This window comes from Bombina bombina, chromosome 1 (genome assembly GCF_027579735.1).
Source record: "Bombina bombina isolate aBomBom1 chromosome 1, aBomBom1.pri, whole genome shotgun sequence".
NCBI lineage: Eukaryota > Metazoa > Chordata > Amphibia > Anura > Bombinatoridae > Bombina > Bombina bombina.
In genome coordinates this window covers 346,784,382-346,803,647 of record NC_069499.1, presented here as the reverse complement: position 1 = coordinate 346,803,647, position 19,266 = coordinate 346,784,382, and the positions used below count along the sequence as shown (strand labels likewise).

Here is a 19,266-nt window from a genome sequence, read left to right as displayed (position 1 = left end):
TAGCAATGCATTACTGGGTGCTAGCTGCTGATTGGTAGCTGCACATCTATGCCTCATATCATTGACTCACCCGATGTATTCATCTAGCTCCCACTAGTGAATTATTGCTCCTTCAGCAAAGGATACACAGATAATAAAGCAAATTTGATAATAGAAGTACATTAGAAAGCTTAAAATTGCTTTGCCTGTTCTGGAGATGGCAACTTACACAAAATCAACTACACATAGAAGTGGTGTTTTAGTCTGTTGATTTTTCTTATTTTGTGGTACTTTTTCAAAAATCAATAAAAAATAACCAAAAATAAAACCAAACAAAACCCCCAAAACATAACCTAATACAAATAGAAGTTTAACTGTTTAGAGGCTTGCCATCCCCTCTGGCCTCAACTTGTGTGGAAGAGGATTCATTTTCCTGCAAGCAACAATCCTAAACACAGACAGCTAGATTACGAGTTTTGAACGCTATAGGGAAATTACCGACTGCCACAAAAGCAGCGTTATTTCACCTCCCTATAGCGCTGCTATTACAGGTTTACAAAAAGCAGGCTTGTGCGGGCGATATAGTTGCATTGAGCTCCATACCTCACCCAAATACAAGCGCTGCTTTGACGTGCTTGTGCGCAATTTCCCCATAGACATCAATGGGGAGAGCCAGCAAACAAAAGCCTAACACCTGCAAACGCGGAATGAAAAGCTCCATAACGCAGCCCCATTGATGTCTATGGGGAAATTAAAAATGATGTTTAAACCTAACACTCTATCATAAACCCCAAGTCTAAACATCCCTGATCTGCTGCCTCTAACATCGCCGCCACCTACATGACAGTTATTAACCCCTAATCTGCCGCCCCTAACATCGCCGCCACCTACATACAGTTATTAACCCTTAATCTGCTGCCCCTAACATAGCCGCCACCTACATTACAGTTATTAACCCCTAATCTGCTGCCCCTAACATTGCCGCCACCTACATACAGTTATTAACCCCCTAATCTGCCGTCCCAACATCGCCACCACCTACCTACACTTATTAACCCCTAATCTGCTGCCCCCAATGTCGCCGCCACTATACTAAAGTTATTAACCCCTAAACCTCTAGCCTCCCACATCACTAACACTACATAAATATATTAACCCCTAACCCTAACGTAACCCTAAGCATAAGTCTAACCCTAACACCCTCTAATTTAAATATAATTAAAATAAATCTAAATAAACCTTACAATTGTTACCTAAATAATTCCTATTTAAAAATAAATACATACATACCTGTAAAATAAAACCTAAGCTAGCTACAATATAACTAATAGTTATATTGTAGCTATCTTATGTTTTATTTTTATTTCACAGGTAAGTTTGTTTTTATTTTAACTAGGTTAAATAGTTATTAACTATTTACTAACTACCTAGTTAAAATAAATACAAATGTACCTGTAAAATAAAACCTAACCTGCCTTACAATAAAACCTAACATTACAATCAAATCAAATAAATTAAATTAATCAAATACAATTACAAAAAAACAAAACACTAAATTACACAAAATAAAAAATGAAACTATCAAAAAACAACAACGAATTACTCCTAATCTAATAGCCCTATCAAAATGAAAAAGCCCCCCCAAAATAATAAAACCCCTAGCCTACACCAAACTGCCAATAGCCCTTAAAAGGGCCTTTTGCAGGGCATTGCCCAAAAGATAACAGCTTTTTTACCTGGCAATAAAAATTACAAACAACCCCCAACAGTAATACCCACCACCCACCCAACCAAACCCCCCAAATAAAACTAATAAATAAACCTAAGTTAACCATTGCCCTGAAAAGGGCATATGGATGGGCATTGCCCTTAAAAGGGCATTTAGCTCTTTTACGGGGGCCCAAATGTTAAATGGACAGTATACACTTATTTTCATATAACTGCATGTAATAGACACTAATATAAAGAATAAGATGCACAAATACTGATATAAAAATCCAGTATAAAACTGTTTAAAAACTTACTTAGAAGCTCTCAGTTTAGCTCTGTTGAAAAGGTAGCTGGAAAGCCCACTGCAAGTGGGAAATAAGACACTCCTCCCCCTCCCCCTTCTTTTGCATATGAAAAGACCCTTTACACAAATAGGAGCAAGCTGGAGAAGGTAGCTGGCGGTATTCTCATAAAACGTGGGGGCTTGGTTAGGAGTCTGAAAATCAGAGCAATGTTGTTTAAATATAAGCAGAACTATACATTCGTTTTAAAAAACAACTGTATGGGCTATATAAATCTACAAAACATTTATGCAAAGAAAAAATGAGTGTATAAGGTCCCTTTAAGCTAAAAATAAAACCCACCCAATATACCCTTAAAAAAACCTAACACTAACACCCGACGATCCACTTACAGTTTTCGAAGACCGGACATCCATCTTCATCCAGCCGGCAGAAGTCTTGATTCAAGCGGGCAGAAGTCTTCATCGAAGGTGGCCAGAAGTCTTCATCCAAGCGGGCAGAAGTCTTCATCCACACGGCATCTTCTAGCTTCATCCATCCGGCACGTAGAAGGTCCATCTTCAAGACATCCGGCGTGGAGCAGCCTCTTCATACGGTCGCCGCCGTAAACTGAAGGTTCCTTTTAAGTGACGTCATCCAAGATGGCATCTATTACTTTCCGATTGGCTGATAGAATTCTATCAGCCAATAGGAATTAAAGGGGAAAAAATCCTATTGGCTGATCCAATCAGCCAATAGGATTGAGCTTTAATCCTATTGGCTGATCCAATCAGCCAATAGGATTGAGCTTGCATTCTATTGGCTGATTGGAATAGCCAATAGAATGTGAGCTCAATCCTATTGGCTGATTGGATTAGCCAATAGGATTTGTTCCCCTTTAATTCCTATTGGCTGATAAATTTCTATCAGCCAATCGGAAAGTAAGGAACGCCATCTTGGATGACGTCACTTAAAGGGAACCTTCAGTTTACGGTGGCGACCGTATGAAGAGGATACTCCACGCCGCAAGTCTTGAAGATGGACCCGCTCTGCTCTGGATGGATGAAGATAGAATATGCCGTCTGGATGAAGACTTCTGGCCGCTTGGATGGAGACTTCTGGCTGCTTGGATGAAGACTTCTGGCCGCTTGGATGAAGACTTCTGGCCGCTTGGATGAAGACTTCTGGCCACTTGGATGAAGACTTCTGGCCGCTTGGATGAGGACTTCTGGCCGCTTGGATGAGGACTTCTGGCCGCTTGGATGAGGACTTCTGGCCGCTTGGATGAGGACTTCGCCGGCTGGATGAAGATGGATGTCCGGTCTTCGAAAACTGTAAATGGATCGTTGGGGGTTAGTGTTAGGTTTTTTTAAGGGTTTATTGGGTGGGTTTTATTTTTAAGTTAGGGTTTGGGCACCGTAAAAGAGCTAAATGCCCTTTTAAGGGCAATGCCCATCCAAATTCCCTTTTCAGGGTAATGTTTAGCTTAGGTTTATTTAGATAGAGTTTTATTTGCGGGTTTGGTTGGGTGGGTGGTGGGTTTTACTGTTGGGGGGGGTGTTTGTAATTTTTATTGCCAGGTAAAAAAGCTGTTATCTTTGGGGCAATGCCCCGCAAAAGGCCCTTTTAAGGGCTATTGGCAGTTTAGTGTAGGCTAGGGTTTTTATTAGTTTGGGGGGCTTTTTTATTTTGATAGGGCTATTAGATTAGGAGTAATTGGATTTTTTTGTTGATAATTTCGTTTTTTATTTTGTGTAATTTAGTGTTTTGTTTTTTTTGTAATTTAGATAATTGTATTTTGATTAATTTAATTTATTTGATTTGATTGTAATGTTAGGTTTTATTGTAAGGCAGGTTAGGTTTTATTTTACAGGTAAATTTGTATTTATTTTAACTAGGTAGTAAGTAAATAGTTAATAACTATTTACTAACTAGTCAACCTAGTTAAAATAAATACAAACTTACCTGTGAAATAAAAATAAAACATAAGATAGATACAATATATAGCTAGCTTAGGTTTTATTTTACAGATAAGTATGTATTTATTTTTAGATAGGAATTATTTAGGTAATAATTGTAAGGTTTATTTAGATTTATTTTAATTATATTTAAGTTAGGGGGTGTTGGGTTAGGGTTAGACTTATGCTTAGGGTTACGTTAGGGTTAGGTTTAGGGTTTAATATATTTATGTAGTGATGTGGGAGGCCAGAGGTTTAGGGGTTAATAGTTTAATTTAGTATATTTTGTTGTGGGGGCTTGGTTTGGTGGTTAATAGGTTTATTATAGCAGCGGTGTGGGCGGACGGCAGATTAGGGGTTAAATAATATTTAAGTAGTGTTTGCGATGTGGGAGGGCGGCAGTTTAAGGGTTAATAGGTTTATTATAGTGGCAACGATGTCGGGGTTAAAATTAGGGGTTAATAATTTTATTTTAGTATTTGCGATGCGGGAGGGCCTCGGTTTAGGGGTTAATAGGTAGTTTATGGGTGTTAGTGTACTTTTTAACGCTTTAGTTATGAGTTTTATGTTACAGCTTTGTAGCGCAAAACCCATAACTACTGACTTTAGATGGCTGTACGGATCTTTTCAGTATAGGATGTACCGCTCACTTTTTGGCCTCCCAAGCAAACTCGTAATACCGTCGCTATGGAAGTCCCATTGAAAAATGACTTTTTTAAAGTGCGGTACTGATGTTGCGTGACAGCAAAAAAGGTGTGTGGTACACCTATACCTACAAGCAGCATTAGGGAAAAAGCAGCGTTATGAAGCATAACAATGTTTATTCACTCATAACGCAAAACTCCTAATATAGCTGACATTGAAGCTGTGTCAAATGCAAGTTCAAGGAAGACCAACTAGCGCTATTTTGCGTGTCTTTTCCTCTACAATCACCTTTTTAACCGAACTGAATATCTTTTATAGCATTGAAAGGGAAAACACACTGTGACATAACTATTGCATGCTCTAAAGGAATTCTAGAATGTGTACTTGAAATTGTGTTTAACAAACTTGTAGTATTAATAGCAGACAGATTTACAGAGTTAAAGGGACATGAAACCCAAAATATTTCTTTCATGATACAGAGAGATAATACAATTTTAAACAACATTCCAATTTAGAAAGAAGCAAATTAGATAATAGAAGTGAATTGGAAAGTTGTTTAAAATTGCATGCTCTTTCTAAATCATGAAAGAAATCAAATTTGGGTTTCATGGCCCTTTAAAGAACTAAGGCAAATGGTGGTCATACCAAATATTGAGATTTTTTAAATGTTTTACTTTTATAAGTGAAGATTCTTCATTTTTGTGTGTACATATACTTGTGTGTATGTCTCTCTCTCTTTCTTTTTTTCAAATTTTGAAATTGTAATTGAATGTATCAGGGGTACGTTTCTGATGCAGTGTGCTAAATTTGCAGCCTCTTCCATGCGGTGTATTCACTAATTAAAAACAAGATCCATCGCCTGCCTGTAATAGAGCCAACGTCTGGGAACATACTGCACATCCTTACACACAAACGGCTGCTAAAATTTGTGCACCTTTTTGTGAGTATATAATAATAATAATAATAATAATATAATATTATATGTATGTTTCTGTAAGATGTAGCTCCCTATTCATCTTTAACCTTTTAATGCCGTTATATTCCGTCATAATTACACCAGGCTTTAGAACTTCATAGCCAACGGCTGTCCTGAAGCCTTCTGTGCTTTCAGGATTTGATCGCGGTCTGGAGGGCGTTCCTAGGGTTGTAGGGGCACCCCCCAGACGCAATCCAATAATTGAAATCTTGCGATCGTGTGCACGATCGCGTGGTTTCAATTTGTCTACATAGGAGATAGGAACAGTTGTTCCGATGTAGACACTTTAACCCAGTCACGAAAGGGTTAAAAGCAAACCAAGTATTTATGCTGATAAGAAAAGAAAATGTATACAAGGTAAAATAAATACCCCTTTTCTAGGTGGGCATATCCTAGCACCAAAATGTAATAAGCATTTAAAACTACAAAGCTTTCACTAGTTAGCAAAGCTAGAAAACATTTGTATTTTCTAAAAGCACATTATTTTGCAGGTGTTTGTTAGACAACAGTGGTAATGTTATAAAAATATAAAGTATATACACATGTTGCAGGGAAATAAATCATGATTAAAGGGATAGTCTAGTCAAAATTAAACTTTCATGATTAAGATAGAGCACACAATTTTAAGCAACTTTTTAATTTACTATTATCAATCTGGTATCTTTATTTGAATGTAAACTTAGGAGCCGTCCCAATTTTTTCTGGCACCTGGGTAGCGCTTGCTTATTGGTGGCTACATTTAGACACCAATCAAAAAGTGATACCCAGGGGCTAAACCTAAAATGGGCTGGCTCCTATGCTTACATTCTTGCTTTTTCAAATAAAGATACCAAGAGAATGAAGATAATAGCAGTAAATTAGAAAGTTGCTTAAAATGGCTTGCTCTATCTGAATCATGAAAGTTTAGTTTTGACTAGACTATCCCTTTAATAATTATATCATGTAAACATTGTTTTAAGCCCTCATTCTGTCACCATCATTCTGGAATAAACACCTAGAGAAATGTTATTCTCAGACCTGTGATTACATTTTGCAGGGAGACACCATACCTAGACCTCGCTTCATGCAGAGAACCATCCAGGAGCTGGGAATTGGCACTTTTCGGGATGTGGCAATAGTGCATGATACCTCCACAATTTATAATGCTCTGGAGGTCTTTGTGGAAAGAAGGGTGTCGGCTCTCCCTGTAGTAAATGAATCTGGTAAGTCCACTGGAGGTCTCTGAAGCATAAAGACACTGTGCCAAATACTTAAAAAGTGATAGTAAACTTAGCTAATCTTTGAATCAAATTATTGAAGAACGATGTATGAAAAATGATAATAAATACGTTTTTGAAGTAATTACTATAAATCTATTAATTCTAATTATAGTTTTCACACACTTTGGCCTCTATTTAACAAGGTCTGGCAGACCTGATCCGACAGTGCGGATCAGGTCCGCCAGACCTCGCTGAATACGGAGAGCAATACTCTTGTGAGCTGCTGGTGCAACGCCGCCCCCTGCAGACTCGCGGCCAATGGGCTGCCAGCAGGGGGGTGTCAATTTGATTTGTTGATTTCCGGCGATGTCTGTCCGCCTGCTCTGAGCAGGCGGACAGGTTATGGAGCAGCGGTCTTTGTGACCGCTGCTTCATAACTACTGTTTCTGGCGAGTCTGAAGACTCGCCAGAAACACGGGCCGTCAAGCTCCTTTCAGAGCTTGATAGATAGGCCCCTATATATGGCCCCGCCAGCTACCTACATTGTACTTTTTTTTTACCTGTGACATTTGGAACTTGCAACCAATCGGCTGCATAGCCACAAGGTTCACTGTGTACAATGCATGCGTGAAAGCAGTCATCATGTAAAGTGTTAATAGGTTATAGTGGCGAGATAGTCTGAGGCGCTAGTAATATATTACCTAAGCCACGTTCTCAAAAAATCACGCTCCTCCCAAGTGTGATGATAATTATGAGGGTAAAAAGAAAGGTTTAGAACGGGCTAAAAAGCTAAACCTTTTATTTATATATCACCCCTTAAATTAAAGAGACATATACTTTTATTTCTGGGTCAAATACATCTAGTACATCTGCTCTTTAGAAACATAATAGATCATTACCTTAGCTTTTTAGCGCCCGTTCTAAACCTTTCTTTTTACATTCATGTAAAGTGTGCATTATCTGGTAGGCAGAGAGCGGTTGGGACCTCTATCGTCATTATAAAAAGGGAAACGAATGAGCTGGAAGAAGAAAATAAGTATTTTCTTTTAAACAACTTTCCAAATTGAATTCTATTATCTTATTTGCTTTGTGCTTTTGGCGTCCTTTGTTTAAAAACATACCTAGGTAGGCTGACGAGCAGCATTGCACTATTGAGAGCTAGCTGCTGATTGGTTGTTGTATATATGTCTCTTGTCGTTGTCTCGCTTATTGTGTTCATCTAGCTTCCAGTAGTGCATTGCTGCTCCTTCAACAAAGGATACTAAGAGAGTTTGGGTTTCATATCCTTTTTAATATAATGCAGATTTAGGTTTTTTTGCAAATGTAAGCCTAGATTACAAGAGGAACGTAAAAATAGCGCTTCATTTTTTACACCCATATTGCAAGTTCAGATTAAAATATTAGCGTTTGAGCAAAAGCCTAGCTGGTACTAACATCTGGATGTCAGATAATGTGGGTGCACTAAGTCCCTCACATAATAGAGATCTATGGGGAACCAAAAAATAATAATTTAGTCTTTAGCTCAAGCTCTAAACTGAAGGTGCACTAACCTGAAGGTCAAATAATTAAGTTCTTCAAAAACATATAATTATATATACTGTGTGTGTGTATATATATATATAGGGCCAGATTGCAAGTGGAGCGCAAACAATATTGGGTTTTCACGATCGTTTGCGCAGAGGTTAAATTGCAGTGGTATTACAAACACGATCGCTTGAGCGCAAATTCAAGTTAACCCTTGTCGGGGTAGTGTGTCCTCAGAGCTGTCGTTAACTGTTTTACAAAACAAAAAAGTTGCGCAAAACATCAAAAATACATTACAAAGTACATTTACACTCATAATAACACCATCTAATAAAAATAATTAAAAAATATATTGTACACAAAAGTTATAAAGCCTCAAAAATATGAGATCTCAGGCAGACAAAAAGCATTAAAATTGGGATACATACATATACATCTCTAAAGATGGATATATATGTATTTATATATATATGTGTGTGTATATGTATTACAGACATATATACACATACAAACATATAAATGCATCAGTGCACATATATAGACATACTGTATATATAAACAGGTATATATATATATATATATATATATATATAACTGCAGTTGAGCCCTTTGCAGTTAAAACATACTTATGCAATGTTCATATTTAATAAAGTGCTGTAGTGTTTATTTACTGTAAATATTTCACATTCCAATGTTTTGCACATAGCAGAATATATTTGTAAATTGATATTCCTATATATATCTGTATATATCTATACCTATTTATAATCATGTACAGTATGTATGTGTGTGTGTATATATATATATATATATATATATATATATATACTGTATATATAGGTATAGATATATATTTTACCAAAATACCATCAGATATATGTAGACATATTTATTTATGAATAAATAGAACATATTCTGTTATGTGAATAACATTGGAAAGTTAAATATTAATATTTTCATGTCGGTTAGCGCACATGAGAATGTGCGTTTTGGGTTAGCGCGCGGGTAGGGTGTTAGTTATTTTTTTTTCTCCATTGACTTCTATGAGGAATAGGTTTGCATTTTTACGTGCAATAACTTTTACTTTCAACTCGTAATACCAGCGAGCAAAAAGTTTACTTCAAGCACAATTTGCGCTCCACTCGAAATCTGGGCCATAATGTTTTATCAGTTATTTAAAGGGAAATGGTATATGACAAGGTGTGGGACTGAGAACGCCTCCAAGGTGTATGGATGGATACATATACAGTATGTATATACATGTATGTTTATATGTTTATGCATATGTATCTAAACACAAACACACAAACAAACATGCACACATTCAATATAACTAAATGCATATGATGACATTTTGCTATATTATTCCAAGCCATATATATTCATTTTCCTGACAATCCTCTTGACTTGATGTCCTCTGCTGGATAGCTTTTTCTCCTACATGCATATTTTTGTGGTATAGCATAACTTATAAGTGTTCTTTAAAATCGTATATAGGATAATGTTATTGTTTAGCCTAGTTAGGCATGGGGTCCATTGGGTACAGAAAAATGAAACAGATCTCCTATGGGGTCGATTTATCAAAGGCTGTGCAAGCCTTTTGACCCCATACTACTGCAGGTTCTCACAAGGGAACCTGCACGTCATATTTAACAAGCAGCGGTCATCAGACCACTGCTTTCCTAACCTTTCACTACCTCTAAAGTGGCGAATTTCAATCTCCCCGGTGAGATTCCGAAAATGGCAGGGTGGTGAAAGAATCCACGGAAGTTGGATTCTTTCACCACCCTGCCATTTTCAGAATCCACCTGGATGCAGCGTAGGCAAATCCGAAGCCTTAAAAACCCCCCCCAAAAAAACCAAAAAAAAACACGCAACCGCCCGCATGAAATAAGGAAAAAACATGTAACCAACCGCAAGAAATAAATAAAAAACACGTAACTGCCCGCACAAAGTATAACAAAAAAAACAAAACTAACCTTCGGTTAACAAACACCTGAATCGCAAAATAATAAAGTAATTAACCCCTAATCTGCAAATAACCTAATTAAAATATTAACCCCTAAACCACTAACCCTCCACATTGCAATAAACCTAATTAACCTATTAACCCCTGAACTGCCAACCCCCCACATTGCAATAAACCTAATTAAACTATTAACCCAAAAACCGACAAACCCCCTCATCACAATGAACCTATTAACCCCCAAACTGCCAAACCTCCACATCGCAATAAACCTAATTAACCTATTAACCCCTAAACCACCAAACCCCCACATCGCAACAAACCTAATTAACCAATTAACTCCTAAACCGCCAACCCCCCACAATGCAAATAACTAATTTAATTACTAAGCCCCCTAACCTAACACCCCTTAAATTAACCCCAATACTAAGTTACAATTAAAATAAAACTATTATTAAATTACAAAAAAAAAACTAAAATTTCAAAAAATAAAAAAAAATCTAAAATTACAGAAAAAAAAACAAAATTATTAAAAATAAAGAAAATGAAACCTTATCCCTATGAAAATAAAAAAGCCCCCCAATACTAAGTTGCGATTGTTTTGGTTTTCTTTTTCTCTTTTTTATGGCTATCACAGTTATAGGAGTAACTATGCCTGTATCAGTTGGTCCATAAAGGACCAGTATATTCGCCATTGGTCAATAAGCTATATGTGATTAATTTATTAAAATATGAGTTCCTAAAATGTACATGACCTTATAATGCTTTATACGTTTGTTGTGCAGTTCATGTCCGATTGTATAACTTGTACCTTTGTCAACAGTACCATATCGACAGTTGCACCTGTATTGTATTGGTCTTATTTCCTTATGCTACCATTGTATGTATTTTGAGGTTCTCAATAAAAGATTATTTAATAATAAAAAAAAGCCCCCCAAAATAAAAACACCCCCTAATCTAAACTACCAATAGCCCTTAAAATGGCCTTTTGTAGGGCATTGCCCTAAGTTAAACAGCTCTTTTATGTTTAAAAAAAAATACTAAGTCCCCCCTAACAGTAAAAAAAACCCCACTCGCCAAACCCCCCAAGATAAAAAAAACTAACACTTAAATAACCTAAAATACTCATTGCCCCTAAAGGGGCATTTGTATGGTCATTGCCCTTTAAAGGGCATTCAGCTTTTTTACTGCCCTTAAAAGGGCATTCAGCTCTTTTACAGCCCATTAAATCCCTAATCTCAAAAATAAAAAAAAATCCTAAAACTAAGCCCCAAATAGGTACTCACCCTTCCTGAAGTCCGGCAGAGAAGGTCTTCTTCCAGGCGGATCCATCATCTTCTATCTTCATCTGGAGCGAAGACGGAACGGAGGTGCGGAGCTGGCTTCACCGATGCACAAAACCTCAACAGCGGTCCTCATTGGAGGCGGTCCTCAGCAGCGTGGAAGCTCCTCTTCATGTGATCGTCCATCGCACACTGAATATTGAATGCAAAGTACCCTATATTTATTGAGGTACCTTGCATTCCTATTGGATACAATTTTGAAATCATCCAATAGGATGAGAGCTACTGAAATCTTATTGGCTGATTTGAACAGATTTCAAAATTTCAGCCAATAGGAATACAAGGTACCCCAAATTGAATGTGGTACCTTGCATTCAATTTTCAGTGTGCAATGGACATCGGATGAAGAGGAGCCTCTACGCCGCCGCTGATCATCGCCGCTGAGAACCGCTGCTGAGGAACGCCGCTCCAGATTCGCGCCACTCCAGGAACGCCGCTCCAGATCCGCACCGCCTTCGCACAGAATGAAGATAGAAGATGACGGAGCCACCTGGAAGAATATCTTCTCTGCCGGACTTCAGGAATGGTGAGTACCTATTTGGGTCTTAGTCTTTATTTTTTGAGTTTTTTTATTTTTAAGATTAGGGATTTAATGAGCTGTAAAAGAGTTGATTGCCCTTTTAAGGGCAGTAAAATAGCTGAATGCCCTTTTAAGGACAATGCCCATACAAATGCCTCTTTAGGGACAATGGGTAGTTTAGTTTTTTTTAGTCTGTTTTTTTTGGGGGGTTAGTTGGGTGGGGGGTTTTACTGTTAGGGGGTAATTGGTAATTTTTCTTCATTCTTCCGGCGGCATCTTCAATCGGAACAGCCAATAGAATGCAAGCTCAATCTGATTGGCTGATTGGATCAGCCAATCGGATTGAACTTGAATCTGATTGGCTGATTCAATCAGCCAATCAGATTTTTCTAACTTAATTCCGAATCGGAATTCGGCGGACGCCATCTTGGATGACGTCATTTAAAGGTACCTCATTCGTAGTTCAGTAGTCGGCCGGGATGGATGCTCCGCGGCGGCGGAGCGAAGAAAGAAGATTGAAGATGCCGCCGGAAGAATGAAGACTTTGCTGCCGCTTGGAGGAAGACGTCGCCGGAGGAAGAATTCTTCTTTGCCGCTTGGAGGAAGACATCGCCGGAGGAGGAATTCTTCTTTGCCGCTTGGAGGAAGACATCGCCCGGATCGGATCAGGAGTTCGGCCCGGTGTGGTGAAGACAAGGTAGGGAGATCTTCAGGGGGGTAGTGTTAGGCTTTTTTAAGGGGGGTTTGGGTGGTTTTAGAATAGGGGTATGTGGGTGGTGGGTTGTAATGGGGGGGGGGGTATTGTATTTGTATGCAAAAGAGCTGAATTCTTTGGGGCATGCCCCACAAAAGGCCCTTTTAAGGGCTGGTAAGGTAAAGAGCTTTGACATTTGTTTAATTTAGAATAGGGCAGGGAATTTTTTTTATTTTGGGGGTTTATTATTTTATTAGGGGGCTTAGAATAGGTGTAATTAGCTTAAAAATCTTGTAATCTTTTTTTATTTTTTGTAATTTAGTGTTTGTTTTTTTTTGTAATTTAGTTTAGTTAATTTAATTGTATTTTTAGATAGATGTTTGTAGTTTATTTAATTTATTGATAGTGTAGGTGTATTTGTAACTTAGGTTAGGATTTATTTTACAGGTAATTGGGTAATTATTTTAACTAGGTAGATATTAAATAGTTAATAACTATTTAATAGCTATTATACCTAGTTAAAATAATTAACAATTTACCTGTAAAATAAATATTAACCCTAACATAGCTACAATGTAATTATTAATTATATTGTAGCTATCTTAGGGTTTATTTTATAGGTAAGTATTTAGATTTAAATAGGAATATTTTAGTTTATAAATGAATTAGATTAATTTAATATAAATTTAGTTAGGGGTGTTAGGGTTAGATAGAGTTAATATAGTTAATATAAATACTATAGTAACTATATTAACTATATTAACCCTAATATAATTAGGGTTACTATAGTTAATATATATAATGTAATACCTATATTAACTATAATATACTTAGGGTTAATATAGATAATATAGCTGGCGGCGGGGTAGGTAGATTAAATTAGGGGTTAATCATTTTAATAGAGATGGCGGCGGTGTAAGGGGCTTACATTAGGGGTTAATAATTTTAATATAGATGGCGGCGGTGTTAGGGGCTCACTTTAGGGGGTTATAGATATAATATAGCTGGCGGCGGGGTACGGGAGCGACGGTTTAGGGGTTAATAACTTTATTAGGTTGCGGCGGGGTACGGGAGCGGCGGTTTAGGGGTTAATAGCTTTTTTATTGTTAGGATAGTGAGGGGGGATAGCGGATAGAGGGTTAGACGTGTCGGGCTATGTTAGGGAGGCGTGTTAGACTTGTCGGGCTATGTTAGGGAGGCGTGTTAGACAGTGCGGGTGTTTTAGACTTTAGTCAGGTTTTATAGGCGCCGGCAGTTTCTAACGTGCCGCAAGTCACTGGCGACTCCAAAAATCTGTACTTACGCAGATTTCTGGACATCGCTGGTTTGTGAGACTTACGGCACGTTAGCATCTGACGGCGACTTATATGGGATAGCTCGAGTTGCGAGCTGAAACTGCGGGCGACGCCGGTTCCCTCGCTTGCGCCGCAAACTGCGATCTATATCGGATCGCGCCCCAAGTCGTCAACTGTGCTGCATTCAACGGCACCAATACGCTCGCCTAACATCACCTAACATCGCGGCCGAGGACCTGAATACGCTCTCCATATTTATAAAAAAAGCTGTCAAAAAGCCGCGCACCGAGTACGGGGCAATGAGCAGCAGACTGTTGTTAACTAACAGCCATCTATCTCGCTGCTATTCCGCTTTTTCCCAACTTTATTTATATTCTGTCACTAAACACCGCCACTATACTAAAATGTTTAACCCCTATCCCGCCGCTCCCGGAGCCCACCAACACCTAAATAAAGTTATTAACCCCTATCCCGCCGCTCCCGGAGCTCGCCGCCACCTAAATAAAGTTATTAACCCCTATCCCGCCGCTCTCGGAGCCTGCCGCCACCGAAATAAAATTATTAACCCTTATTCCGCGGCTCCCGGACCCCACCGCAATTACATAAATATATTAACCCCTAAACCCCTGGCCTCCCACATCACTACCACTTACTAAACCTATTAACCCCTAAACCGCCAGCCCCCCAACATCGCCATAAACTAAATTAATCTATTAACCCCTTAACCTAACAACCCACTAACTTTACATTAAATATTATATTAACTTATCCCTATCTTATAATAAATTTAAACTTACCTTTAGAATTAAAATAAACTATATTAAACTATTAATTAATCTACCATAACTATTATACTAAAATTGCATTAAACTATATTAAACTATTAATTAACCTACCCTAACTATTATACTAAAATTAAATTAAACTATATTAAACTATTAATTAACCTACCCTAACTATTATACTAAAATTACATTAAACTACAAATTAAATTAACTATATTATAGATTTAAAAACCTAACTCTGCTCAAATTATTTAAATCTACTATTAAAAATTACTAAATTACAAAAAACTAACAACTAAGTTACAAAAAATAAAAAACACTGTTGCAAAAAAATAAAAAACACTAAATTACAAAAAATAAAAAATAAACTATCAAATATTTAAACTAATTACACCTAATCTAAGAGCCCTATGAAAATAAAAAAGCCACCCCAAAATAAAAAAAAACCTAGCCTACAATAAACTACCAATGGTCCTTAAAAGGGCCTTTTGCAGGGCATTGCCCCAAAGAAATCAGCTCTTTTACCTGTAAATAAAAATACAAATACCCACCACCCACACAACCAACCCCCCCAAATAAAAACCTAATCTAAAACACCTAAGCTCCCCATTGCCCTGAAAAGGGCATTTGGATGGGCATTGGTCTTAAAAGGGCATTTAGCTCTTTTTCAGCCCAAACCCCTAATCTAAAATTAAAACCCACACAAAAAAACCCTTAAAAAAACAAACACTAACGCCCGAAGATCCACTTACAGTTTTTGAAGACCCGACATCCATCCTCAATGAAGCGGCAGAAGTCCTCAGTGAAGCCGGCAGAAGTTTTCATCCAAGCGGGCCGAAGTTGTCCTCCAGGCGGGCAGAAGTCTTCACCCAGACTGCATCTTCTATCTTCATCCATCCAGCGTGGAGCGGCTCCATCTTCAAGACATCCGGCGCGGAGCATCCTCTTCTTACGATGTCTTCTGGAACAATGAAGTTTCCTTTTAAATGACGTCATCCAAGATGGCGTCCCTTAGATTCCAATTGGCTGATAGAATTCTATCAGCCAATCGGAATTAAGGTTGAAAAAATCCTATTGGCTGTTGCAATCAGCCAATAGGATTGAGCTTTCATCCTATTGGCTGATCCAATCAGCCAATAGAATGCAAGCTCAATGCTATTGACTGATTGGATCAGCCAATAGGATGAAAGCTTAATCTTATTGGCTGATTGCAACAGCCAATAGGATTTTTTCAACCTTAATTCCGATTTGCTGATAGAATTCTATCAGCCAATCGGAATCTAAGGGACGCCATCTTGGGAAATTTCATTGTTCCAGAAGACGTCGTAAGAAGAGGATGCTCCGCGCCGGATGTCTTGAAGATGAAGCCGCCCCACGCTGGATGGATGAAGATAGAAGATGCCGTCTGGATGAAGACTTCTGCCGACTTGCATGAAGATTTCGGCCCGCTTGGATGAAGACTTCTGCCGGCTTCCCCTTGGACTTCTGCCACTTCGTTGAGGATGGATGTCGGGTCTTCAAAAACTGTAAGTGGATCTTCGGGGGTTAGTGTTAGGTTTTTTTTTTAAGGGTTTATTGGGTGGGTTTTAATTTTAGATTAGGGGTTTGGGCTGAAAAAGAGCTAAATGCCCTTTTAAGGGCAATGCCTATCCAAATGCCCTTTTCAGGGCAATGGGGAGCTTAGGTTTTTTAGATTAGGTTTTTATTTGGGGGGTTGGTTGTGTGGGTGGTGGGTTTTACTGTTGGGGGAGGTATTTGTATTTTTATTTACAGGTAAAAGGGCTGATTTCTTTGGGGCAATGCCCCGTAAAAGGCCCTTTTAAGGGCCATTGGTAGTTTATTGTAGGCTAGGGTTTTTTTTATTTTGGGTGGTCTTTTTTATTTTCATAGGACTCTTAGATTAGGTGTAATTAGTTTAAATATTTGATAGTTTATTTTTTATTTTGTGTAACTTAGTGTTTTTTTAATTTTTGTAACTTAGTGTTTTTTTATTTTTTGTAACTTAGTTATATTTAATAGTAGATTTAAATAACTTGAGTAGGGTTAGGTGTTTAAATATGTAATATAGTTTAATGTAATTTTAGTATAATAGTTAGGGTAGATTAATTATTAGTTTAATATAGTTTAATGTAATTTTAGTATAATAGTTAGGGTAGGTTAATTAGTAATTTAATATAGTTTATTTTAATTCTAAGGTAAGTTTAAATTTATTATAAGATATGGATGAGTTAATATTTAATATAAAGTTAGCGGGTTGTTAGGTTTAGGGGTTAATAGGTTAATTTAATTTATGGTGATGTGGGGGGCTGGCGGTTTAGGGGTTAATAGGTTTAATAAGTGGTAGTGATGTGGGAGGCCAGAGGTTTAGGGGTTAATACATTTATTTAGTTGCAGAGGGCTCCTGGAGCGGCGAGATAGGGGTTAATAGCATTATGTAGGTTGCGGCTATGTCGGACGGCAGATTAGGGGTGTTTAGTCTCGGGGCTTATGTTAGGGTGTTAGGTGTAAATATTACTTTTATTCTATCATAGAAATCAATGGGATATCAGCAGCAGCGAACATAATCTTTTGCTGCTTTCAGACTCCCATTGATTCCTACGGCATCCGCGGCCTCCAGGGTGGCGGATTGAAAAGCAGGTACGCTGGGCCGGAATAGTGGCGAGCGTACCTGTTAGAAAGTTGATAACTAGCAAAAGTTGTCAGATAGTGCCGAATTTGTATTCGGAACATCTGTAATGATGTAAGCATCGATCTGTGTCAGACTGAGACCGGCGGATCGTATGTTACGTCATAAATTTCAACTTTTGGCGGTCTGTAGGCTTTGATAAATGAGGCGAATCAAGCTCGCCACAATTACGCTGCGGAATTCCAGCGTATTTGCGGTTGACGGCTTGATAAATAGGCCTCCTGGTGTCAACAGGATAGTAATTATTTGCAGATTAGTATTTTGGAAGAGCATTTAGCATTTAAGCAATGTCTTTTGAACACAGCTGTGTTTAGCCACTTTATATCTTTAGCTAGCTACACTTAAAATGCCTGGTGTCTGGAGCATGATAACCGGATATCAAAGCTTCCTGATATTCTGGGTGGGCTGGGAGTTTTTAGAACATCAGTGATGCTGAGAACAGCAAAGTTGCATCTGTAGATGTTAATAACATCATGGAGTATTTGTCTAGGAATAGACTCAGGGACCAGACATTTTTCATGCACGAATTGAACTTCATAAAGTCTGTTCAAAATAAGATTACATTTCTGCATGTTATAAAGTCTTAATCTTAAATTGCATTAATTCATAGTGCTATGCCATTACATTAGATATTAGCGTGCGCTGCTATTACAAAGTGGAGTGCAAATATTGCTTTAGCTAAAGCAATATTTTGCGCTCCACTTGTAATCTGGCCCTTCGTGTCGTATTTAAATTTATAAGGCCTTTTTTTGCTTGAGTTTTCTAAGACAATTTTATTCCATTAGAAGGGTCACAGTTTGAATTAGTACAACTGCCATAATAATCTTGTTAAACACAAAAGGGTTTCACAGACTTTTTTAAAGGGGCATTATACACTAGATTTTTCTTTGCATAAATGTTTTGTAGATGATCCATTTATATAGCCTATACAGTTTACTTTTTTTTTTTTTTTAATTTATAGTTTCGCTTATTTTTAAATAACATTGCGCTGATTTTTAGGCTCCTAACCAAGCCCCAAAGTTTTAAAGTATACTAATGTATACCTTCTCCATCTTGCTCCTTTTTGTATAAAGGGTCTTTTCATATGCAGAAGAAGGGGGAGGGGGGAGTGTCTTCCCTTTTTGGTATACAACCACTTTCAGTGGGTGTTCCAGCTAACCTTTTCAACAGAGCTAAACTGGGAGCTTCTAAATAAGTTTTTAAACGGTTTTATACTGGATTTGTATATTTATATCTGTGCATATTATTTTTTATAGTAGTGTCTATTACATGCAGTTATATAAAATTGGTGTATACTGTCCCTTAAATTTGATTTTTGCAAGGCTTTTTACAGACCTGGGCCTCTATCCGATATGCAGCGTCGGCCGCAAAAGCCGGCGACGCCAAATTTTGCGTTTGTTTGGTATCACATATACAGCGTAACCTAGAAGTTACGCTTGTATATTTCTGCCTTCGGCCGTAGTTTTTTGCCCCATAGACAGGTATACCAAACCAGCGCAGTTTGGTATCCAATATACAGCGTAAGGACTTACGTGACGAAAATGGAGAAATCTTACTCCATTTTCACCTCGCCACAAATTGCAGGCGTAGTAAGCCTTACGCTATGTATTGGAGCCCCGTAACTCCCTCTAACTACCTGCAAAATAAAACCTAACACCTAACGCATGCGCAATATCTATCTACCTGTCAACCGGGAACTGCTAAA

At 37.9% G+C, this 19,266-nt stretch overlaps 1 protein-coding gene across 3 annotated transcripts in view; it reads left to right on the top strand.

The window, feature by feature from the left end:
• Positions 1-19,266, top strand: part of PRKAG3 (protein kinase AMP-activated non-catalytic subunit gamma 3) — a 103,899-nt gene that overhangs the window by 60,150 nt on the left and 24,483 nt on the right. For all 3 annotated transcript variants that reach the window (XR_008400103.1, XM_053698157.1, XM_053698156.1), the window contains exons 8-9: positions 5,387-5,513; positions 6,586-6,751. Coding sequence is in view for 2 of the 3 variants with exons in the window: in XM_053698157.1 (XP_053554132.1) it covers positions 5,387-5,513; positions 6,586-6,751 (293 nt within the window). In the remaining variant the exon portion in view is untranslated. The remainder of the gene's footprint in view (positions 1-5,386; positions 5,514-6,585; positions 6,752-19,266) is intronic.